Genomic DNA, 26,800 nt, shown 5'->3' with positions numbered 1-26,800 from the left:
GTGGTGCAGTGGTTAGCACTGTTGCCTCACACCTCTGGGACCCGGGTTCGAGTCTCCGCCTGGGTCACATGTGTGTGGAGTTTGCATGTTCTCCCCATCTCGTCATGGGGTTTCCTCCGGGTTCTTCGATTTCCCCCCACAGTCCAAAAAACATGCTGAGGCTAGTTGGAGTTGCTAAATTGCTCGTAGGTGTGCATGTGTGAGTGAATGGTGTGTGAGTGTGCCCTGTGATGGGCTGGCCCCCCATCCTGGGTTGTTCCCTGCCTCGTGCCCATAGCTTCCGGGATAGGCTCCGGACCCCCTGCGACCCAGTAGGAAAAGCGGTTTGGAAAATGGATGGATGGATGGAAAAGGGTTCCCCTCCACAAATGGTAATTAACTAATGATTTCAAAATAAAGCAGGAGTATCTAAGTCTTCAGGTTGAGTTAAAAAATAACATTAGACTCGCTAAGAGGAATGTAGAAAGGAAGATTGCATTGGAGGCTAAAGATGACATTGGAAGTTTCTTCCAATACTTTAACTCCAAAAGAGCTCTAAAAGTTGAAATCAGTAATTTGCAGGATAGTAAGGGCCTTATAATTGAAAATGAAATTGATATAGTAAATGAGTTTAATGATTATTTTACATGGGTGTTCACAATAGAGAACACAAGTAACCTGCCACCATTCAGTACAAATACAGCGTCGTCTATGACCAATATATGTATAACTGAGGCTGATGTGCTACTAAGCCAAGCTACGGTCAAAATAAATAAATCGCAGGGCCCTGATGGCATCTTACCTATAGTTTTAAAAGAGATGACGGATATTATTAGCCAACCTTTAACATTACTATTTCAGAAATCCTGGTGTGGTACCTTCTGATTGGAAGCATGCTAACAGAACACCCATATTCAAAAAAGGGGATAGAAGTAATCCAGCAAACTATAGGCCAATCAGTTTAACTTGCATAACTTGAAAGGTACTGGAAGCTATAATCCAAGTGAAAATGGTAGATTACCTGGATTCAAATAACATTCTGAGGGATAGCAAACATGGATTTAGGAGAGGTAGATCCTGTTTAACCAATTTACTTGAGTTCTTTGAGGAAGCTAAAAGAGAAATTGATTACAAAAAGGCCTACGATGTGATCTACTTAGATTTCCAGAAGGCCTTTGATGTTGTTCCCCACAAACGGCTCTTGCTTAAGCTCAAAGCTGCAGGGATTTTAGGAACTGTAGCAGCTTAGATTGAAAACTGGTTAACAGACAGAAAACAGTGGGTAGTCTGTCGCAGTGTCGCAGTGGGCCTGTGTTCATAGTGGGGTACCGCACGGTTCAATTTTAGGACCATTATTGTTCCTAATTTACATGAATGATATTGACACCAATACATACAGTCAAATGGTTAAATTTGCAGACAACACAAAGATGGATGGTGTAGCAGATACTGATCTAGCAGCGGAGAGGCTACAACGGAATCTGGATTTAATTAGCAACTGGGCTGATATCTGGCAGATGAAATTTAACATAGATAAATGTAAGGTAATCCATGCAGGGAGCAGAAATATAAAGTACAGATATTTTATGGGTTCCACTGAAATAAAGGTAGCTGATTATGAGAAAGACCTCGGTGTGTATGTTGATGCTTCCATGTCCCACTCTCACTTGTGTGGGAAAGCAATAAAAAAGGCCAATAGGATGTTGGGTTACATCTCTAGGTGTGTGGAGTTTAAGTCAAGTTAGGTGATGCTACAATTATACAATTCCTTGGTAAGATCCCACCTAGAATATTGTGTGCAGGTTTGGTCACCATACCTTAAAAAGGACAAGAATTATGCAAGCTACAAGAATAATTCCTGGTCTTAGAGGAATGTCTTATGAGGAGAGGTTAGGAGACAAAGGAGGGGACATGATCCAGGTATATAATATTCTAACAGATCTGGATGCTGTTCAGCCAAATGGCTATTTCAGTATTAGTTTAAATACGAGAATTCGTGGCCATAAGTGGAAATTAGCAGGAGAACATTTTAAACTGAATTTGAGAAAACACTTCTTTACACAGCGTGTAGTTAGAGTATGGAATAGTCTTCCTGCTAGTGTAGCACAAGCTAAAACCCTGGTTTTCTTTAAATCAGAGCTAGATAAGATTTTAACAATTCTGAGCTATTAGTTAAGTTCTCCCCAGACAAGCTTGATGGGCCGAATGACCTCCTCTCATTTGTAAATTTCTTATGTTCTTATAAGGGGATGGGTTTGGTTAGATAAACATCTACATCCAAAAAAAACCTTTTTTTCCAATTTATAGTACAAGACCGGTAGATGATAATAATATTTAGCTATTTACCTGTAAAATCAAGAAAGTAATTTAAACTATTTGCTTCTAAATGCACATTTTACTTATTTGCTTTGGAAATGTACTTTATTTTAAACAGTATATGACCTAATTCATCAAAGCGGAACACTTTAAATGGAATTGAGGAATTTTTTGCTACATTTTTGTGAAGCATGACCATTCTGTCTCCTTCCTACTCATTTTATAATTTAATATATTTACTTACATATGTGGCTCCCCCACTGCAAACCAAAAAACTAGCTAAGTAAAATGTTTTTAAACGGTTTTATTTTTTAAAAAAGATGACAGTAACTACATTGTCAGTACAACACCTGTTGGACAGGAAATGATGAGTGAAATGATGAGTCATTGGGAAAAGGGGGGGTCATCATGTTAATGATGCTGGAACATAGTGTACATTCATATACCTGTAAATCACTGCAGTGATGCACTGGGCCCTGAAACTATAATCACTCTCCTGTCCCTTTTGTATTGGCTAGTTTTAATTCAAATACATTACTTTCCAATGGCTCTGTATCCCGTCACTAAAGTTGCCAGAGGCAGGCCTCACTTTAACGTGTCCTTGGCCTCTGTTTGACCGGCTTTGCAGAGCTCTGATCGACAACTTTAATGCATTTTCCATCTGAAAAGGTTACCAGGGTAAGGTGTGAGGTGTGCTTGTCTGCCCATGCAATCCTCCGGGAAGAAAAATGAAGAAAAATGATTTTCATTTTTTGAGAATATAATAAAAAAAGAATCTCTTTGAACGCTTGCTTAATTCTGGAAAAATGTTGTTATTATAGACAGAACTTAACGAAACAAGAAACAAAAGTTTTTTGGTTTCATGACAGTAGTCCATTGACAACCAATGTTTAACATATCTGCAAATATCTCCCGCACAGATATTTTGTCTTTATTAAGTGTTATACTTCTGTTGTTCTTGCCATTTTGCTATTAATTTCCATTGTAGTCACTGGCTCCCAATGAGATACAAAACACAGATGTTTGGTATTTTATGTTGCAGTATTTCACATGTGTTACTATAAAGCAGCCAATGAGATTGCTTGTTAATGAACTTTTTAACTCAGAACAGCCGTCTTAAATTGAAACCCAAAGTATAGTTCTAACTTGAAATGAATGTTTAACTTAAAACTACTAGTTGTTTTTAATGTGATATATATATATATTTTTTTGTAGACAATTGAATAAAGTAATATTTTTTGTAATAAATCCAATAAATGAAAACATTTTGACTGAATTAAGCAAGTGTCCCAAGACATTCTGTGAGCATGACTATATGTGAGTATGCCTCAGGTGACATTTTTCTCATAAAACAAAATATTTATCCTTTATATCTATCTCCATTAAAAATAAACAAATATTTTTTTAAACCTTTGGTAAATGAGGTTACAGTTGCTTTCAGACTTACTGGATATCATGTGGCCCGCCTTCTAGAAGATTCCATGATTCCCATCTGCCACTGCTTCTCAGTGTAAATCCTCAGACGTCCAATACGACACGGTCTCTCTTGGATATCCAGCTGCCCAGATTTGCTTATAATTTGGCTAGAAGGTCCATTGTGTTTCAGTTATTTGAAGTTTACTTGCTGGTAACTTACAAATCACATGTAATTTTTCTGGGAGGAAATAAAAAATGAAAAAAATAGCAATATGGGAGGACAACTTTACACAACTACAAAGTTTCTTTAAGGGTAGTTGAAGGATTCAAGGTTTTGTTTCAATGATAAAAAAATCCTTGAATCCTGGAACTATCTGTAATATTCGATTATGTTTGTATGCATCATAACATGTTTTTTTTAATTGTAGGAAGCATTAAAAGCAGAACCCAAAGCTAGAGTTTTAAATTAACAGTCACCAATTTCGTAAAAATTTAAATATTGCAATAAAATATTTAAAAAGCATGAAAAAAAGCTAGGGAAAAATATTCAATTGTAACCAGCCCAGATTTGGCTCAGAGCTCAGTGCAATGCTAAAATCTTTGACTGGAGGGTTATTCCACAAAACAGGACTTCCCAGGTAGCTGGATAACTTAAGTCAGATGTGAAAACTGCCCAATAGGATGAGAGGTAAGTGACACTCCTATTGGACAATCCTTACATTTGGCTTTAGTTAATCCTTACATTTGGCTAATGAAGAAATCCTGTTTTGTTGGAATAGCCTCCAACTCAGAACATGTAATTGTCCTAGCTGCATAGCTAAGTGTGTTGGCCCTTCTTCTCAAGTTCAGTAACACCTTTCAGCAGTTATTGACCAGCAGTGATGAAATTGCACTGTTGGTGCTACTCTTTATGTAATTCTGTGGGTTGAATCTAATAATCAAAAATAATGAATTTAGAACTAAATATATGTTTGACATCAAGTGAGGCTTTGCCAATTTCTTTCCAAAACTCAGTCTTAGTGATGATGGTTTCAATGATACATCATACAGTATGTACAAAAGTACTGAGACAGCTGGCCATTACTCCTACAGAAACTTTTATAACATCTCATTCTAAACCCATAGGCATCAATATGGAGTTAGTCCCCCTTATGCAGTTATAACAGCTGCCATTCTTCTGGGCAGGCTTTCCACAAGATTTTAAAGTGTGTCTATAGGAGCTTTTGCCCATTCAACCGGAAAAGCATTTGTAAGGTAAGGCACTGATGTTGGAGATGGCTCTGAATCTCCATTCTAGTTCATGTCAAAGGTATTCAGTGAGGTTAAGGTCAGGGCTCTGTATGGGCCAGTCACGTTCTTCCACACCAAACTCATCCAATCATGCCCTTATGGACCTTGCTTTGTCCACTGGGGTGCAGTCATGCTGGAACAGAAAAGGGCCTTCCTTCACCAAACTGTTCCCACAAAGTTGGAAGCATAGAATTGTCCAAAATATCTTGGTATGCTGAAGCATTAGGAGTTCCCTTCACTGGCACTAAGGGGCCAACCCCTGAGAAACAGCCCCATACCATTATCCCTCCCCCACCAGACTTTACAGTTGGCACAATGCAGTCAGGCTGGTACCGTTCTCCTGGCATCTACCAAACCCAGACTTGTCCACCAGACTGCTAGATAGAGAAATGTGATTCATCACTCTACGTTTGGTATTGCGCTGGTGATGTGAGGTTTGTATGGAGCTGCTCGACCAAGGAAGCCCACTCCATGAAGCTCCTGGCTTTTAGTATTTGTGCTGGGGTTAATGTCGAAGGACGTTTGGAACTCTGCACTCTGTCAACAGAGCATTAGTGACTTTTACGCACTATGCGCCTCAGCACTCACTGACTCCTATTTGATACTCTGTGTAGTCCTGGCGGAGTTTTGGTTGTTCTTAAATGCTTCCACTTCACAGTAATGCCACTTACAGTTGGCTGTGGAATATCTGGCAGGGAAGAAATTTGTGACCCGTGCTGGCAAAATGAGTCGGAATGAGGAAATTTTCAAAATGGAGTCATTATTGTTTTTAAATTCTCCTTTTTAAAACCCTCAAAATGATGAATGGTTTGTTGGAATCGGACAAAAAATGACCGAGTTACATCCATTAGAAGTTGTTTACATCAACAGGGCTTTATAAAATCGAGTTCTATTGGTTCAGAGTGATGTCATTGGAAATTCTATGCAAATTTTTAGAAAGTAGGCGAGCCTCACTGCACGGTGATACCAAACAATCGGTGGGGGGATTCCCAGTCATGCCGCGAGTGTTTATTTGCTATTTTGATTATTGGGATCGATAGATGATGACTTAATGGACTCATTTTTGGGAAAATCTCAATTTTGACGAAAATTTACACTGACATTTTTTACTCTAGCTCATAATTAGCCTGTGCGCATTCCGACTCATTTTGCCAGCACGCGTCACATTTCATGAACTGACTTATTGCAAAAGTGGCATCCTATGACAGTACCACAGAATTCACTGAGCTCTTCGAGATGACCGATTCTTTCACAAATGTATGTAAACCTGACTGCATGGCTAGGTGCTTGATTTTATACACCTGTGGCAATGGGTCTGAATGAAACACCTGAATTCAGTTATTAAGAGGTGTAACCCAATACGTTTTGTCACTAACACTTTATTTAAAGCAGTCATCATAATGCATTATAGACACCTTCATAATGCACTATAATGCATGCATAACGTACAATATGCATGGTTATAACTATTTATAAAAAGGTCTAACACATTATAGCCATCTTTATTATGCATTATGAATGCTCTATGAAATTCTCATCTATAATACACTATAAATACCTTTATAATACTTTATGAATGCATTATATAGGAGTGCTATAAGTAAAGTGTTACCCTTTTGTCCATATAGTGTATTTATAACTAGGGGAAATGTGTAACAATAGCAATATTACTATAGACAAAACTTAACGGAACAAGAAACAAAAGGGACCACAAGCACATATAGCACATATAGCACATATAGCGCATATAGCACATATAGCACATATAGCATAGTGCAAACAATGACCGATTCAGGAACAGAGCGAAGGTAGGCACTTAAATACACAGATAACAAAAGCATGACAAGGGACAGGTGTGCACCATTACTAATTACACACAAGGGACTAAGAGCTAAAGGAAGAGTTGTGGGTTATTAATATACACTAAGGAATATATGTGAAATGAGACGTCTACAAACCAAAACAAACCAGGGATAACCAGAAACAAGGACACAAAAACAATGACCTATACTGAAAATACCCAAAGCCGGGCAAATATGAAGAAAGCAAGCCAAACATTTTTTTAAGACTGACATTTTGGACACCCGAACCACCGTCACTCAGACCATATCTTAGAGTGGGGGGGTCCCACTTTTAAAAGTGCGGCATTATAGGTTACAGTTAACACATGACATGACTAGCTTTTAGCTTTTAGATAAATATAGGCAGAGATATTTATAACATGTTTGGTACACAAATAGGGTGTCAAATGTAAAGTGTGTCTGACAGATGGCCTTCACAGTTTGAACACTGCTGAGCTCCACAGGCAAGTGTGTTTGTGACTATGTGAGGAAGCATTTAATGAATAACAATGTGCCAGCCAGCTACTTGTTATAAATTGCAGGTATATTAATCTCTTTCAAGGGTCTATTGGATATTTTGCATATTATTCAATCGGAAGAAGTACATATGTACACACATATGTATCTGTTTTTGAGTATTTTCATTTCTAACTGGACCAACCTGCTTATTTTCAGTATAACGGTGCTGTTGACCGTTGCCTTAATCGTGGTTATTGGAGTTTCAGAACAAATACTGAAGACCTGTCCTCGATGTTGTCAGTGGTGGGTATGGGCATGACAGGAGGTAACATTTTAAGATACTGAATGAGGTTTTCTTTAGTCTTAGCTTATCCATCATACACGGGCTGCAGGGTTATCCAGTTTTCCATCGTCCATGGAGCAGTTTTGTGGGATTAGAGTCTTGAACAAGGTACCGGCAGCGATATGATCACGCGTCTGGCTTCACGCTTCTGGCCACGGGATTTAAGCTGGCTTCCCTACATGGGTACCGGCTCCTAACCCACACACACCCACTCCAGAGTATAGATTTATAGGTTTCCATTATTTGTTCTCTCGTTTAAAAGGGCAGTAATCACCCAGCCACTCAGGGCTAAAAGCCAGCCGGCACAGTCGATGCTGCACGTGAGTAAAAACAGGCCCCACTTCCCTTCTTCTCTTCTCTCCTTTCGGAATTTCCTTCAGCGTTTGTGAGGTCAGAAAGATGGGGCTTGAGGGCTAAAGGCTTGAGGGCCCCCAGTCAATGCCGGGTGACAGCTCCTGCCGTGAGCCACTTCCGAGTGCATCTTGCCACAGAAACCAGCTGGACACAACAAGACGCCCCCCCCCACCTCTCCCCCGGCATCGCCCTGGTTAGGCCATCAGGTTCTGAACATCCACTGTCCACAGTTACAGACGTTTTGCTGAAGGCCCATGGGGGTCGTCTGTGTCTGATTACGGAGGGCAGCAATTATGCTGAAGACGAAATTGCCAGTCATGGGACTGACATAATTAACCTCACTTGCTTGTATATGCGTCCTCTGGCCAAATTAGACATTTCAGAAATAATTGAAACATGATGTGAAAAAATTAACTCCTTCGCCAAAACGTGTAAAAAACAAAAGTGTCATTTTATTGTTTTGAGATTGTTTGGCGTTAATTGTAGAAGTTGTCGTATAGTTGATTATGGGTGTGTATCTCCTACAAGGAGATGGATTGGACTGACACCAACTTCTCCATCTCACTCCAACCTGTAGAGACACCACAATCTGCCTGTCTCGTCCTGTTCAGAATTCACCATCAATAGTTGGATGGGTTTAGTTTAGCTGACTTCAATCTAGTGACGTAAACTCATACTGCTCAGGTTATTCTGTAAAACTCTGTATTAAAATCAGCTGAAAATAATATTTGAGTCGCTAAACCGTGCATGACACAGCCAAAAAGCTGATCTTCACAATTTATACATCGAGTTCATATTTGCACAAGATGGTCGTGACGGGTCATTTGAGAAATTGCTGTGAAACAGAAAATGACATAAATCTGCCTTAAATTTTCCTGCAGGTATTTTTTGCCCAAACACCAGCCTGTGTCAGCAGGTAACAGCTGATGGATCTTTGAGGGCGTACTGACCCCATACTGGCCACTCCACAGTGTGGGAGTCCCTACACACACGTAGCCCATGGAGGCCCTCATGGCAGAAACACCAGCCGTCCCTCCCCATTAACCAAGGCTGCTATCTACCGTAATCTCAGCTGGCAACTGTGAGCAGTTTAGCTACCCACAGTGCCCACTGGGATTATGGTAAATACAGCGATTTCCCCTGTGCTGCTCTATCGACCAGCCCAAGCTGTCACCCCAAGCCTGCGCGCCAGGGCTCTGAATGGAGATGTCACCATAATTAGAGAAGCGTATCTCAATGAGCTCAACCGTTTGTGTCAAGAGGCCAACTGAGGTCAAATCTTTTGCTTGAGTCATTGCTGGTCACTTGCATTGAATGCCTATTTTTTCGGTTCATTTCGGTAGAGGTGTCCAACGGTAGCATATATGATGTCGACGGTACTGCATTGAGAACTGATCGTATCATTTTGATTGGCCATCAGTTCTGGATGGAGCACCTACAACATTGGAAGAAACATCACAAGATAAGTGGCACTTAAATAAATACTCATTGTTCGCAGCTGGATATTTATGACCTATGGAAGATGACATATATGCATAGTGCATAATGGATACACCAAAAAAACAGAAGCTGTAAGATAAATTATATATATGAGAAATTTTATATGAGAAATTTTACATGTATTAAAGACATAAGTTGGATGTTTTTGTTTCATATTTTGATTCTGAAATGACATTTTATCCTTCTTATTTACCCATTTGTGTTATGCATTGTGTGAAAAACATATTGGGCAAGTAACTATATAAAAATTATATATTTTTGCTATTCATTTGACTCTTTTCACCAGCATGCTAACTGATTTTGCTTGTGTTCTCTGCCATCTGCAGGCTATTTAATGTACTACACTTTATTTCCACCGTCATAAAGTGCCTTAAGGAACAAGTAGCACCTTTACCTTCTGATTTTTCTATTTTCCACGCGGCTTAAAGTATAACATTACTGGAGGAGACAGCAGTAATTGACAAAATGATGTAGTTAGCATGTAAGATACAACAGAGAGCATGTAAGTGGATCTGAAGGTCATGGCTTGTTGTTGCCCTGCAGAGAGCTTATGCAGACATGCACAGTAATCCGCTGAGTCACTTGGCTATTCCTACAGCTCAAACAGCATTTGCACTGTTTTACTTGTACTGTTATGCTGTACTAATAACTTTCCCTTGTGTTCTATGCTTCTCTCTCTAACTCCAAATCTTCTCTCTCCCTCCTGTTTTTCCTTTGTCATTGTTGGCGTAAAGCCAGCACAAAGGACAAAAGATACAGAAGTAGTTCACCCTTGATGTTTATTGTGCTAAGAATGACAGGCAATGACCCTTCTGAACTGTCATTAAGAAACTGCAGAATAAGTGGTTATTAACCAGGGCGGGACTGAATCGCCCATCTAGCATAGCAGGCATGTTCCTGGTGGGCTGACGGGTATGTGGCGCAGAAAAATACATTATGGGGGCTTCCCTCTTTGGGGCGGTATGGTGGTGCAGCGGTTAGCACTATTACCGCACACATCTAGGAGAAGGGTTCCGTTTGTAGAGTTTGCATGTCTTCCCTGTGTCGTTTTGGGGTTTCCTCCAAGTACTCAGGTTTCCCCTCATAGTCCAAAAACATGCTGAGGATGACTGGAGCTACCAGCTTGCCCATAGGTGTGAATGGTGTGTGAGTCATTGGTGTGTGCCATTGGTGTGTGAGTCATTGGTGTGTGAGTGTGGCCTGCGATGGGTTGGCACCCTCTCCTGGGTTGTGCCTGTAGACACTGGACCCCTCGTGACCCTGAATAGGATATGTAGTTATAGAAAATGTATGGATTCCCTCTACCCCAGGTTGGCAAAGTTTATCATTTTAAAGGAGTTGTCTTTTAATCCCAGACCAGCCCTGTCATTAACAAATACTCCACTTGCCTTTCTCAGAGTGGACTTGAAGTTGTTCTTCAGTACTGGAAGCAACCTTCTTTGGTCTTAATGAAAAGCTCTCTCTCAGCCTCGCTCTCTTCTCTCGTGGATCTATCTACAGATGCTGACCGGCAGTAGGTCCTCAACAGCCAGAATTGAGATACGTATCCCAGGCATCTACAGAGCTGGTTTGAGCCTTATCACAGAAAGGTTCTCTCACGTGACTTGGAAAAGATCTCTGGCTTATTGGATCTTGTAGGAAACTATGTGTGCCAGTGGACACAAAATATCCTGCTGATAATCAGGATTCTAACTCCACCCATCAACATGGCCCATCCTGCAATATCTACAGCTTAACTTATATCCAAGCTGGATGTATCCAAGCCTCAGAAGCAAACCATTACATTAGAGAGATGACTTGAAGTCATTCTCTATGGCTCCCCACACCATGATGTCATTCCCTACGGCTCCCCACACCATGATGTCATACCCTATGGCTCCCCACACCATGATGTCATATCCTATGGCTCCCCACACCATGATGTCATACCCATGATGTCATACCCTACGGCTCCCCACACCATGATGTCATACCCTATGGCTCCCCACACCATGATGTCATATCCTATGGCTCCCCACACCATGATGTCATTCCCTACGGCTCCCCACACCATGATGTCATACCCTATGGCTCCCCACACCATGATGTCATATCCTATGGCTCCCCACACCATGATGTCATACCCTACGGCTCCCCACACCATGATGTCATACCCTATGGCTCCCCACACCATGATGTCATACCCTATGGCTCCCTACACCATGATGCCGAGAGTAACACTGGTGTGTCTCTCCATAACATTGGCAGGATTGGTCCGCTCTCTTTGGCGCAGCCATACGTGCGCACGACGGTCATCCATGGTAATGCAGAACCGAGATTCATTGCTGAACAGGATACGACGCCACTCATCATCAGTCTATGCATTCCGATTATGGCACCACTCCAAACGCAGCTGTCTCTGCACTGGTGCTAAAGGCAGCCTATGCATGGGATGGTAAACCCATGGTCTGGCTGATGCCAGTCGTCTAGACACAGTGCGGGACGACGGAAGGAGCTGTAGAGAGTCCAATACCTGTGTCCGGATGGCAGGGGCAGATGTCATGGAGTTCTGTAATGCTTGGCGCACAATACAACAATCCTCCCTTGCTGTGGTCTGTCTTGGGCGACCAGAACTTGCATGACGTGTGTAGATGCCCTCACTTGCCCATTGGTTCCAGCATCAGGCGACTGACATCTGCATACCCCACATGCCAGGCAATTGCACGATACGACCAGCCGGCCTCATGCAAAACCACAATGCCACCCTTTTAAAAAAGTAATGCTGTCTAATGCGTCTACGAGGAAACCTCTACGTCTGATGACTACACCTGGCAGCTCCTCTTCTGGGTGCTTATCATTTTTTGTCACTGAGTGTATATATCCAATGGCATTTACATTTTAGTTGCCATATTGGCATAAACTTTTGATCCAAACATACATCTTATATTTCATCATTACTTCTATTTAATTAACAAATGCTTTTGTCCAAAGCGACATAGAGTGCATCACAGACATACAGTTGTAAAGGGTGAAGGAGCCAGCTACAGTAGGCACAAGTGCAGCTAGGCTGAGCTTCCAGTGAATGTCCAGCTTCAAGTAAAAGCCATGTAAGCAGTATCAGAATCAATAGTGATACTCACCTAGAATTTACATTATACATTGTAATGTAGCATTTCATGCATATTTTCAGCCAAACCAAAGGCAAACATCTGCAATATGCATATGGTCCACTGGTCCTGCTTGTGAAACCCCCAGTAATGGGCTCTCTGCCAATAGCAACTTGCTAGATAATCGTTGGGGTACTAAATAGCCATCAGGGCTCAAGAGCAAAAGACTGAGACAAAGGCCTGTGCAGATCTGCATGGCTGGACCCGGAATCGGAATCTTTGCTAAGCGAATAAGACAAAGGTGCCCTGACATATTCAGCATCCGGAAGGTGAAGCTTGATATGAGGAAACTTTCAGCACTGAACAAAGCTTGACTGAGCTACTGTCACTCCCTGCTTGTCCGATCCCCCCGTGTGCCACGGCCCCTCGCTTCGTCATGTGGAATCCCCGTGTTGCCAGCTGTTTCTAGTCATGTTAATCAGTCTAGTGTATTTAATTCCGCGTTAAGTTTGTTTCCCGAGTCCGGCCCCCGGTCCGTGCCCCCGCAGTTCATAACAACTACAAGACTGATGGGTGGGGGCTTGGTGGCCCGGATTAACCATATGAATAACCATAGGAATAGCCAAGCATGTCCCGAGGGGTACTATGACTTCGGAAGTTGCATCAAGCAGAGCGACCCCCCCCCCCATAAGCTCCCCTGTCCCCTTCATGAATGTCTATTAAAAAGTTAATGCTATTAAATATCCATCCATCCATCCATTTTCCAAACCACTGATCCTACTGGGTCGCGGGGGGTCCGGAGCCTATCCCAGAAGCAATGGGCACGAGGCAGGGAACAACCCAGGATGGGGGGCCAGCCCATCACAGGCTATTAAATATCTAATATATTTAATACAAATGTATATTGTTCTTTTAATATTGTACTCACTGAAAAGCTTATACAATGTTTCCCTATTTTAAGTTTTCTGAATATCTGTCAGTCCCATTTCTTTCTCTCATTTTGCATGCGCTGTTGCACTGGGGCACTTAATACTCCTAATCTGGCCTTGGGTTGATCTACTGCATTTCTTTATGTAGGTATCTGGAGGGCAGATACAGATACCATTTTGTCAGTCATAAAAGGTCTTCCATACTCCTTTACTGATGTGATTCGCACAATCAAGATCAAGCAAACTGCAGTTCACTTTCTATGCTCCTTGTTTGGGGAACAAGCTTCCTGAAGACGTGATGTCCTGCTAAAGCTGTCAAGGGCTCAAACACAACTGTTTGCTGCAGATTTTCAATAAACTAAACCAATAAGTCAGTTTAGTCATACACCGTTGCTACAATGTAAGTTTTTTTCAGTTCATTTATAATTAGTTTCGATGGTTTTTAGTTTTTTTTAATTTAAATGTATTATTTTATTTTTGTCTTTTAAGTGTGATTTTAATGTATTTAATTTAAATATATTTCTCTGCCTTTGTAAAGCACTTTGAATTGCCGTGCATCTAAATTGTGCTATATAAATAAGCATGCCTCATCTTAAAGGTTGGAACCCACAGCTTAGACTGCCATTGGCCTGATACTTCGATGGCAAAAATTCCCCTTTTCCTACATGTGAGCTGCAGAAGAAATGTCAAAATAGATGGACATGGATGTTTATTATAGTTGTGAAGCATTGATCTCCACTATGGTATGGAGAATCTGATATATTACAGGACAGAAGTGATTGTGAACTGTTTTCCCCCACAAAATTAAATATTAACACACCAGTAAGTGCACCCTCCATTCCCTCCAGTAAACAAATCTTTTACATGGAAATGTGCTGAATTAGACACAAAAACAACTATAAACTATAAACAGAAGTCATGCCGAATTTGAAATGACTTCCAGGGGGCGCTATAGTCTAATAACAATTATAATAATTGCGAGGGGAACGCATCCAAGTGGAATTTCCTAAAGGAAAACGATGGGACAGCGCGGTGGTGTGAGACCTGCGAGGAGCGCCGCCTCCCACATTCCGCATGTTCCCTCTGAATCTTCTGGGTGTTGGACTGCAGGAGATTACAGTAGTTACCATACCATCACCTCGCAACTGAAGATTAACTTAACTGCGGATTTTTTCCTTTATTGTGGGCTGTTCTTTAGAGGTGCTGTCCTAAGATCTACTCTTTTCACCGAGCTACACCAGGTAACAGATATTGACTGCTGAGTTTGTAGCGTGTGTATGAACTGGAAACAAATATGCGTTTAGCCTTTAAATACGCACAGGTGTACAGCGGAGGAAAGATGTTCAGCTATAGTAATGTGTAGGAATGCAGTTACCGTTAACGTGTGCATTTGCGCGTACGCTTGGTGAACTTTTATCTGTCATGTATATTGCATTATTTTTATTTGCTTGCATTGTATTATATAATAATTTATTTTCCCACTTAAACACCATACAAAATGCGTCTCTAACTTAAACTTATTCCATGCGTATTTTAGATATACCGAAATTTCTGTCATACTGACAGTAATTAATATACAGTGTCAATAAATCTTTGCGATAATTCAGTCCTCTCTGTACACGAAGATGTAACCAAAGTTGGTGTTTTCACACGGAAAAAAAAGCAGATGGAGTTGCGCCATGCATTGCGTTGCGAAATTTCTCAGCTCTGATTTTCTAACAACTGAATTTTGGCATAAACGTTACAGTGTGTAAAGTGAGGCTTGCTTAACATGCGCGTTTGCCTGAGACCCCTTGGTGCGTTTACTGCACTCCGAGGGAAAAACAAACGAAAAAACGCTGCATGCCTCCAGCTGTCTAAGACGAGGCTGGAGCCGCTCCAGCAAAAACAATGCCCTCCAAACATGGGGAGATGTTTGCACTTGCTCAACGATTTAACTTCTGATGTAATAACGGCTATTACATTTATCGACTGCCTTGAAACGTGGAGCATAAATAGGCCCGTAATAACGCCTTTCTTCCATGTTTTAGGGCTGTTCACCATGTTCAGGATATGCCTGTGTCTAAGCGTGGTCATTAACTCCATTCTTTCCCAGGAGGCTGAAGACCCGGTCTCTTACACGGCAAGTGCGACTCCCATTCGTATGAATTAAAACAGACACATTCATTTGTCAAGGGGGTGTCCAGTATCTGCTCTGTGTTTCTTTAAACATCCATCACAATTTTCGGAAAGTATAATACACTGTTCCAGCGTCAGATGTGCTACTTATCTTCACTGCATATTCTTGACGAACATAGTTTACTTACATTTAAATGCGCTTGTATAATATACAACTGAATGCTAATAGCATGTTGTTATTCTTTGCTGAGAGGTTATTTAATTTTTGAGTCCTTTAAAAAAACAAAACATGACAATTGGACACCATATAGGGCAAATTTTTTTTTTTTTACTTTTAAATATAATTTATTTGTTTTTAATGCAATCAATAAATGAACAGGTAGGTATAATCCTACTACAGACAAAAAAGTTACTAAATTGGATGCTGAGGTACATTCACTCACGTTTTCATTAGTCCTTGGTGGATTGTAACAGTGACTTTGAGTCCATGCAAGCACATAAAGAATTCTTAGAATTTGCACTTCACTGGCATCCCTCCACTCAGTCCTGGACATCCTTTAAGGCACCGTTTCCCAGCTCATTGATATATTCACAGAAGCCCATGAGTTAATCGGCAGCAAATACTGACCAGGAGCTAGGGGAGAGGAAAAACGCGGACTGTCTGTGGGTCCATGAGGACCGGATTGGGAAATGCTGTTTTAAGCGGTTTTGAGGGATGGGAAGATGGTCATCATGGAAGACACCTCACCCAGCGGGAGAAGGAGGTTACATTACAGGCAACATATCAGAGCTCATCAAGCTACAGCTAGCATGATATGTTTCTGAAGACCCAGCCAAGTGATGAGTTCCCAGGTTTTGTTTCAACCAACCAGCTGAGTTCTCTGTGACTCTCACTGGTTATACTCAACCGGTTGGTTGAAACAAAATCTTGGTCTGTGAACTTTCTAACTCTGGTATTGAACAGATGCAGCCAATGCAGGTTTTTTGCAGAGCCTGGGTGTAGGTACAGTCTCTCCAGCACAACGTTGTGGGTGCTGGCAGTTTCCTCTAAGGTTTTCCTTCACACTTCCATCAGCCAATGAGGGTCTCTCTTTCCTTTATCCCCAGTTTCAAACTGCTCTCTTTGTCCCGAAAGTACCAAATACCTCCAGCACTCATAGATAACAGTCCAGGAATCAAAGTGTGCCAATACTTTACATTATGTTAGAAGTTTGTTAGCATCGTCTGCTCCTTTCCTCCTGCATGCCGTCCCCTGGCATTGTGTGTATTATGGGATGGACCTGAAATACACTATAGGACAGAGGGAGTGTTGAGTAATCGACAGTGAACTCTGAATGAACCCAAGTCAGAGAGCTGTGGTGCCCCAGGTAAGATGAGGCTCTTCACACTTTTAGGTTTCCAGACACAGCCGCAGCAGCCCATTAGGGGTGTCTCCCAGTGTAGGCGGGGGTGGGGGGCTGGGCACAGGCCTAGGCCTGAACAGAACCCCCAGGAAAATGCCAGAATTAGACACATTGTGGGCCGAGACAGCTAGTCAAAGATGCTGGAGGCCAAGGATAAGTGCCATTCTTCTGGGGAACTGGCTACTTAAGAAACAGCCATTTGACAACTTGAATAAAGAGGTATTTGTTAGGGACACTGTCACATACATTACTTTCAAAGGAAAAGGATGCAAGTGCAGCATACTTATAGGTTATTTGCATAATGTATTGGTAATTTCTGGAAAAACAGTGGATTGTTTATAGACTTAAGCTATGACTGACTATATTCTTTTAATCAACAGTGCACAGATGGCTACGAATTTGAACCTCAAAGGCAAGTGTGCAAAGGTAACATATCAACCTGAAATTTACCCCTCAAATGGACCATCCTTCCATTCTGCATATGTTAGTCACTCTCCTGCCCTTCAAAGATGACAAGCAACGCCTCCCGTCTCTCCATGTTCCCCGCAGACATTGACGAGTGTGCCATCCTGCCTGACGCTTGCAAGGGCGGCATGCAGTGCACAAACCACTTTGGCGGCTACCTCTGCCTTCCTCCCAATGCGCAAATCTTTGTCAACAATGGAGAGGAGAGTCATGAACAGGCTGCAGAGCGTGTCAATTCTCCCCCGGTCCCACCCAGGCACCGGGTTTACCAAAACGTGGTCCAAAACATGCATTGCAACCCCGGCTTTGTTCCTGATGAGCAGAACTTTTGCAGAGGTGAGCCTCCGTCTTTCACTTTTGAGATTTGTCTTCAAGGTCTAGCCACCAGATGCTTTGAATGCCGAAGCTAATGCCTTCATTAGCATTGGCAAGAGGGACAGATCTCATTTACCTGGAAGTTATGTCAGTTTGTTCAGGTTGCCTATGAAATGGGGGACAACAGCAGGTTTGGGCTGTATCCAATTTACATACCATCATCCCTTCTTGACATTTCACCCTGGTATTCGATGTTTAACAGTATTTTTTTAAAAATCATGCAGGCTACTGTAAACTCTGACTCATCAGTGTCGAAGTTGAGCACTAGGGAAATGAGGAGACAGATCCTTGTTGAAGAGTTAAAAACATCAGCCTTCATTCGTTGATACCATTGAAGCTACCTCATCTGCGACCATGTGCACACTAAGATTCAAGTATGCTGCACAATGCTCCGGCAACTTACAGAGCATTCATGGCGCAATTTAACCTATGCGTGTCTGCTCTTCTTTGTCTGTTTTTCATTACTTAAGTGAGACTCCAATCGCCGCTAATGCTGTGGCTACAATACATCATCTCAATGCAGCATCTCCGAATCAGTGTCATAGAAAAAGTGTCTGTATGTTTTATGGTATTCAAAATAATGCCTTCTGTCTAGAGTGCTAAATGCCACAGTATACCGTAATACCACCATACCGCCCAAGCCTAGACAATGCTAATAAGTAATCAAAATGAAAGATACTATAAGTTGTCAGACAAAGGATGACATCCTGATAGACACCTTCCGAGCTTCTGCTGGTGTTGTTCTGGCTTCTATCGGCTTTTGAAATCTCAGGCTTTCCTGCTGACAAGTTAATGTGTCACGGATTTGGCTCGAGTTTTGTTTTCTTTCTCGTCGGGCTTGGACCCTTAACAGGGATTAAGATTCCCGCAACACTCAATTTAGATAACATTATATTATAATAATTATGACTCCCAACTGCTGCTGAAAGGCTGCATACAGAAGAGTACAATGTTCCAAATGAGTCATCCGTCACACTGAGACCACAGGCGATATTAACAAGAAAAACACCAAGCTGCCGAGAAAAGACCGGAACTGATTCTCCGTTGGGGGCGGCATGGTGGTGCAGTGGTTAGCACTGTCGCCTCACACCTCTGGGACCCGGGTTCGAGTCTCCGCCTGGGTCACATGTGTGCGGAGTTTGCATGTTCTCCCCGTGTCGTCGGGGGGTTTCCTCCGGGTACTCCGGTTTCCCCCCACAGTCCAAAAACATGCTGAGGCTAATTGGAGTTGCTGAATTGCCCGTAGGTGTGCATGTGTGAGTGAACGGTGTGTGAGTGTGCCCTGCGATGGGCTGGCCCCCCGTCCTGGGTTGTTCCCTGCCTCGTGCCCATTGATTCCGGGATAGGCTCTGGACCCCCCGCGACCCAATAGGATAAGCGGTTTGGAAAATGGATGGATGGATGGATGATTCTCCGTTTCACGAGTCCTTGAATCGCTCAAGCGCAGCTTTCTGTTGCATTTTCCTTCATGTCTTCCGTACCTCACCTCCCTCTGTGTGCATGTCTGATTGGATGCTGGCGCAACCCGGTGACAGGGAAGAAGGAAATACAAGCGCGGGAAAAAAGTCAAAGACACCAGTCAGTGAGTGAGTGCTTTTGCTAGGCGAATTGTCACAATGCTCGCAGACCGTAGATTTCCCAGACGGAATCAGAATTGAAGGTTTCAGGATGGCTGTCTTGGTTACATGTTCAGTTCCCCCTTTGCTGGCTCTCTGTGGGAGTTTGATGGTCCCTCCTGTGTGTGTGCTTGATTCTTCTTGGTCCTCACGTATCCCATCCAGGGTGTCCCCTGCTTTTTGCCTTGGGTTTTCTGAGATAGGCCCCAGGTTCACTATGAGCCTTGTTATTGAAGATAAACGGGTAGAAATTAATTATAAAAATGATCATAAAAATTTTGCAGTCTGGGGAAACTTTTGAGCCATTCTCTGACCCCCTTCAAAGAAGGTGACTGTGTAATACTCCTGGGAAAGTTATGTCTGTCACGATCGGAACGGGGAAGCAGGAGCAGGGAGATACGGGGTTTAATCAGGAAACAGCAACACAGACCATGAAGCTTCAATGCGACGTTAATGACAGGACCAAGGAAACATACTCAAACGTGGACTGAAATACACAGGATTAATTAACAGCAACAGGAAACAGCTGGTAAACACGGGGATTCCACACGGGGTAGATGAGGGGGCGTGGCACACGGGAGGATCGGACGAGCGGGGCATGATGATGTCCATAAAGCATGATATCGCAGTGGTGAAGAGCATGAGATTTTGGGAAGGACTGGGGTTAACCCATTATCACTGGCTGATTTTTTCGCCAAGCACAGTGTGGAGATTTTGTTAATTGCCTGGATTTATATCCTGGACTAGGATGATATATGGATCCCTCCTTTGGAGGTTGTCATGAGCTGGATATCTAGGTTCTGAGCCCTGTGGGTCTAAGACCAGAATGAGAATGACCAGGAATAGCTGATCTTTACCTGTAATATGTGACAGCACTGCTTGTGGTGTGCAGACAGGTCTGAGATCAGGGTCTATCTATGAGATCAGCATCCATCCATGAGACCAGCATCCATCCCTGAGACCAGCATCCATCCATGAGATTAGCGTCCATTCATGAAACCAGTGTCCATCCATGAAACCAGTGTCCATCCATGAAACCAGTGTCTATCCATGAAACCAGTGTCCATTCATGAAACCAGTGTCCATCCATGAAACCAGTGTCCATTCATGAAACCAGTGTCCATCAGGCAGAATCGAATCATGAAAATACATATAACAAGATTCCGATTTTGTACATGATAACCAACATTTTATGAAGATTAACCACAGAATGGCGCCAAGGAGAAGAGAGGGATATTCACTCAAGTACAGTTAAAGCCTGACAAGGAGAAACTGCACAATATATTTGACATGTGGTCAGTGTAGGGGGTTGAATACTGAGGTAGAATGTTTTCACTGTTTAGTTGTATTAAGACTTGCAGCTGTATTTTTTAAAACTGGAGATACTTCAGGAAGCATTTAAGCAGAGAGGTGGCATAGCGTTGCTGTTATATAGACATATGCCATTTAAACCTTTAAAGAGAGAGTCACGTTTCTCAGAGGAAAGGCCGTGCCGGTCAATACCGTAAAGACTCAGTCTGATGAGCTGTAACCACAGGTCATGTATTAAACTGAGAGTTCATACATCTTAGTTTCTGTTAAAAAAGTCATTGCTGTCTTATCTATATTCAGCTTGTGGAGATTGTTCCAAACTACAACATCTTTCATGCAGACCTCCATTTTAGAGGGCTGTGGCATCTCATGGTTTTTACAGGGCCTCTTCTTAATGTTAATAATACCTCCAAGTGCAGTATTTATAAGCAAGAACATTTTTACGGACATACGCAGTTCAAGTTCTTCAAAGAGAAGATGTGTGGTTCCTTTTTGCAAAGTCAAGACATAAAGGGACATGACCAAGCTAAGATACATCCATCCATCCATTTTCCAAACTGCTTATCCTACTGGGTTGCGGGGGGTCCGGAGCCTATCCCGGAAGCAATGGGCACAAGGCAGGGAACAACCCAGGATGGGGGGCCAGCCCATCGCATGGGCACACTCACACACCATTCACTCACGCATGCACACCTATGGGCAATTTAGCAACTCCAATTAGCCTCAGCATGTTTTTGGACTGTGGGGGGAAACTGGAGTACACGGAGGAAACCCCACGACGACATGAGGAGAACATGCAAATTCCACACACGTGTGACCCAGGCAGAAACTTGAACCCGGGTCTCAGAGGTGTGAGGCAACAGTGCTAACCACTGCACCACCATTCCGCCCAGCTAAGATACAAGAAACAATAATTCTTTGGTTTGTTAAAAAACCTGTCAGATATGTGTTGAATAATGGGGTAGATGATTTCAGACAGATTAACAATGTTGATACTGTCTTGGGGAATTCTGCAGAAAACTGATCGTTTCACATTCTGGTTCTTGTGTTTACTGTAATAGTAATCTGCATGTTAAAAAAAAAGAAAAAAAATCTTTGTTTTTGAGAATAATAACATTTGCATTTTGTTATCACAGCTAGTTACATGTTGATCTTAGTGAAAGTTTCACTGTTGCTTAATGCTGCACTTTCCCTGTTCCTGAATGTAAAAGTATGATGCAGATGTGGTTTTAGGTAATCAGAAAAGTGTGTTGGGAATATGTGCCCTTGAGAGGTAACGTGGGCTATCCCACAAAAACAAAGTTTTGAGAAAATGAGATCCAAAGTTCAATTAAAAAAAAAAAAAAAAACAGTGTGCCTATACCCTACAATTGATATATGTATCATAGGTAGCACAGAGGTATGACTTAGATAACAACAACTTATCCAATTGAAAATATTCAATAAAAAGGGGGTAGGGGTCAAAAATGTGGGATAGCCTACTTTACCTCTTAAAGGTCTTTAGGTCTGGTGCTGTTAACTTTTATTTTTTTGTGATCAAAATTTTATTGAACATCACATCAGGAACATCAGACAGAGTTCAATACCGATGTCTCAACCAACATATCGTACATCTAAAACCCAGTAATCTTTTGCGTTACCTGTGCTTATTTGGCATAAAACTCACAAGGTCACAGTTCCTGTTGTGGGGTGGGAAAGCAAGACACTGAAATGGCCAAGAATCACAAAAGTTCCCAGTCCAGACAGTCCAAGAGCTTGGAATCAGGGGCCGTATTACAGAAACCTCCTAACTTTCAGATCCTCTCTAAGCTGTTTGGTAATCATGATAACCTGGCTTAGAACCTGATTTAGGAAAAAAAAGTCGTTACAGTAGAACAGGTCCTAAGTCAGTGTTTGTGTCTTAACTTAAGAAAAGTGTATCACACAAGCTTCCTAACTTCCCAAACTCACCTCCTAACTTTAGGATAACAGTTATGCTACCCTAACGTTCACTGGCCAGCACATAGTGTTAGCTATAGTTAAACGTGTTTAATCCGTATGCTTGCTCATTTATTGCTTTTACACACCCAATCAAATGTCATTAGGCGGAGCTTACTTACTGAGAGGCTTACAGCAGACTCTAACCCTGTGTTGCGGTTTCATGACAAATCCACTCCGGACTGTGATCCTGCAGACAGCTAAGCAGCTACGACCAGCTTTGGAGAGTCCGACCTGGCGACATGGCGCCGTCCCGGTTCTGGTGCAACTGACAAATGCGCATCATTTTTTTGCTAAAGGAGGTTTTCAGAGTGAAGAGGCTGACACAGCAGAAAGATCTCAGCCCGCTATGTCACGCAGTTTGCCAAGGTGACAACAGCAATTAGTTACATCTTACCGCAAATCAAGGGAGCTGCCTACCATGACTATCAGGTGCTCGGATTAGTTGGACTGACTTATGAGTTTTGTTATAATTAAATTATATTATTACTATATATATATATATATATATATATATATATATACACAAATTATCATATAGGGGCGGCATGGTGGTGCAGTGATTAGCACTGTTGCCTCACACGTCTGAGACCCGGGTTCGAGTCTCTGCCTGGGTCACATGTGTGTGGAGGTTGCATGTTCTCCCCATGTCATTGTGGGGTTTCCTCCGGGTACTCCGGTTTCCCCCCCACAGTCCAAAGACATGCTGAGGCTAATTGGAGTTGCTAAATTGCCCGTAGGTGTGCATGTGTGAGTGAATGGTGTGTGAGTGTGCCCTGCGATGGGCTGGCCCCCCATCCTGAGTTGTTCCCTGCCTCGTGCCCATTGCTTCCGGGATAGGCTCTGGACCCCCCCACGATCCAGAAAATGGATGGATGGAAATTATCATATAAAATAATATTTGTTATAAAGTGAGAAGAGCCTGGGGAGAAGATGCAAACTACACACACACACACACACACAAGCAGAAGCAGGTTCTGCACCCAACACGCCGTAGGCTTCAGGGCTGATAGATATCCAGCCACGCTTCATTTTCCAGCACAGAGTTGCAGTACCACTTTAAAACAGGGTGTCTACACCATGGAACAGGGTGCCCATGTCCACAGCCCATTGCTGTCATGGCTAGTCTAGCTACCTCTGTCCCAAGCCAAGTTATACTGAGGTTAGTCCAGCGAGATGTTTTTGGCTTCGGTTCTCTTTCCTTTAGGAAGAGACAAATTACCCTGCTTTGAACGCTTCACAGAGACGCTTGCCTCTTCTCATAAAATCAGTTTTTAATGATGTTTTCTGGTATTCTAGTTTTAATGCAGAATTAACAGTTCATTGCTTAAAAACACCTGGCCTGTGTTAAGAATGTAAAATTAAGCGTTCTGTGCTTGTGATGAACAGAACATTTTATGATCTACACGGCCTGAACTGGAGAAGGAGAGCAGGATTGGGGAAAAATAAAGGGGTTTAATAAGGGCACGAAGGGGCATAGGGAACAAACAGCCTAACAATACACAACATTACAATGACCGAACTAGGGAAACATACTCTGACGTGGACTTAAACACAGAACTAATGAATTCGAAACAGCTGGTAAACACGGGGAATCCACCTGGGGTTAACGAGGGGGGTGTGGCTCACAAGAAGATCGGACAAGCGGGTCATGACAGACCCCTAAGAGGCGTGCACACCAGACACCCCCCAGGGAAGTGAAGGACGAGCCGGGACCAGGACAGGACCTGGGGAAAACAAAACCAAGAACAAACGGACACAGAGAACAAGACCAACTAACAAAGCAGGCATAAAGGCACCAACTCAGACAAGGACCGACAAACCACAGGGAACACAGACAGACATAGGGGCACCAAAAACGGGAACACAGAACCCAAGGGGGGAGACAACGATGGGACAACACCAGGGGGCACACACACACACACACGAGGTACAAAGTGACCAGAAGGGAACAAAGGCACAGAGGGATGGGGAGTAAACACAAAGGCACGGGGCAAGGAGGCGAAGGGCAGGGGGAAATGGGCAACCGCGAGGGCAGAGCAGGAGGGACCCTCGGCGATCACGAGGCCATAGCCAGAGAGGACACCGAAGGAGGCAAGGAGGAAGACAGACAAACAGAGGGGGCGAGGAGGAAGGCGCAGCCACAGCTGGCCCAGGCGCAGGCGACTGATGTGTCAGAGCGGTAGGACCCGTGGGCAACCAACAAGGCGTTTGACGTTGCCCAACGAGGCGTCGGAGGGGGGACCCACAGGCAACTGCCAAGTAGGAGCCCGGGGAACCGCAGGTGACCGCTGAGCTGTAGCCAGGGGGACTGAAGGCAAGCCCGGGGGAGGGGTGGGTGGGACTAGACCCTGGTGCAGGTGTCCTCTCCCCTTCTGGGAGATTGAGAGGCGGGGGCCTGACTGGGATCTGCCCTGCGGTGGTGGTGGAGTCATCAGGGAGATCCGAGGGATCCCACTCGAGTTCCTCCTTCAACTCCACTATGGAGGGAGGAGCGGTGGTCTGACAATCAGGGACTTTCTCAGGGACTGGGATCATGGATGCCACAGGGGCAGAGCAGGAGAGTCTGGATCCACGGAGGACTGAACAGGAACCTCAGGAGGCACAGCAGGGACCTCGGGCGATGAAGCAGGAGGTGCAGGGACCTCTGGGGGCAGAGCTGGAGCCACAGGCACCTCCAACAGAGGAACCACGTCAGGTGCAGCAGGAACCACGGAGGGTGCTGCAGGGGATTGTGTCTTCACAGTGGGTTTTGCCTCTTTAAGGATTGTGGGGACCCACGGGATGGCATCCCAAACTGACCTGGCTCCTTTAAGGGCCAGGTGCGCCCCGGAATAGAGGTAAGCCCATGACGTGGGCAGTAAAACGGCAGGCGGACGATCAAGGCACGAACACTGCTGGGTTTAGAATCCGGAGGGGGTCCTCCCGACACCTGGCAGGGGAAGAAGCGGAGAGTGAGACAGCCCCTAGGAAGATCTCCTGCGCATTTCCCTGCCTGCGGTTCTCCGCTTCTTTTCCATCTGGCTCACTGTTGCTGGTGGCGGAGTTTGGGGTACCTCTGGATATTCCGCCAGAGGGCCGTGAGGCAAGCCACAAGCGGTGGCTTCTCGTTTGAACTTTGCTTCTGCCACCCCGCGTCGAAGCCGCTGCTTGGCTATAGCCAAGGCGGTTTCTTCTTGAGTTCGATCATGCTGTTATGAATAGAAGCGCACAGGGTGGGGAAGCAGGTGAAAGACAAAAGGGCTGGGACAAAAAAAAGATTTACTGGGAGACGGAGAGGCATACAGGATAGAATTCACCATAACAATACAATGACAGAACTGGAGATACAAACTCTGACGTGGACTTAAATACACAGGACTAATAAAGTCAATTCGAAACAGCTGGTCAACACTGGGAATTCACATGGGGTTAACGAGGGGGGCGTGGCACACAGGAGGATCGGTCGAGCGGGTCATGACAGAACATGTGTTAATTTCTACAAAACCTGGTGGAAACTTAATGTCTCTTAATTAAATTGTCACCCTCTCTATATATATTACTGATATACCAATAATTACTGACATAGTGGTCCATGGATGAATCCCTCTGATTTTGCCCTTGTCCAGGTGGTGGAATTAAATGCTATTTCTCCTGTAAAATTCCTCTCTATCTTCCAATCCTTCACCTCAGCTGCCCGCTGCTTCCCAGTAGTTATCCATTTACTTCCTCATAATTTCAAAGTCTAAATTAATTCTTGGTCCCATTTACCACTGAGCCTAAGAGGAGGGTCAACGAGGTTTCAGTGATTCTTAATATTTACATGAGAAGAGTTTAATTCCTTCTTGCAATTGTGTGTGGGTCCATTGAGTGATTTCCGTAAATTCCTCAAACCGGAACAGAACATAGCTTGCGGTCCACGGCAGGTCATGGGTACTACCCATAATGCAAAGGGTGTGTCTCGTTAAAAGGCTGGCGGCCCTGCAAACTTTAAACCTGATACTGCTCGACGATGACGCTGAACCATGCCAGCCTTTCCCAAA

The 26,800-nt window shown here is 43.4% G+C and overlaps 1 protein-coding gene across 1 annotated transcript in view; it reads left to right on the top strand.

Moving 5' to 3' along the window:
* Positions 1-14,541: 14,541 nt before the first annotated feature.
* The window catches only part of si:ch73-173h19.3 (uncharacterized protein LOC563864 homolog), a 34,451-nt gene continuing 22,192 nt past the window's right edge, over positions 14,542-26,800 (top strand). The window contains exons 1-4 of the mRNA XM_048987388.1: positions 14,542-14,754; positions 15,544-15,635; positions 17,415-17,460; positions 17,584-17,835. Of these exons, the coding sequence (XP_048843345.1) occupies positions 15,555-15,635; positions 17,415-17,460; positions 17,584-17,835 (379 nt within the window). The 5' untranslated portion in view covers positions 14,542-14,754; positions 15,544-15,554. The remainder of the gene's footprint in view (positions 14,755-15,543; positions 15,636-17,414; positions 17,461-17,583; positions 17,836-26,800) is intronic.

This window comes from Brienomyrus brachyistius, chromosome 20, assembly GCF_023856365.1.
Source record: "Brienomyrus brachyistius isolate T26 chromosome 20, BBRACH_0.4, whole genome shotgun sequence".
Classification (NCBI taxonomy): domain Eukaryota; kingdom Metazoa; phylum Chordata; class Actinopteri; order Osteoglossiformes; family Mormyridae; genus Brienomyrus; species Brienomyrus brachyistius.
Note: the sequence above shows the minus strand (reverse complement) of the source record. Positions and strands in the feature narration are given on the sequence as shown.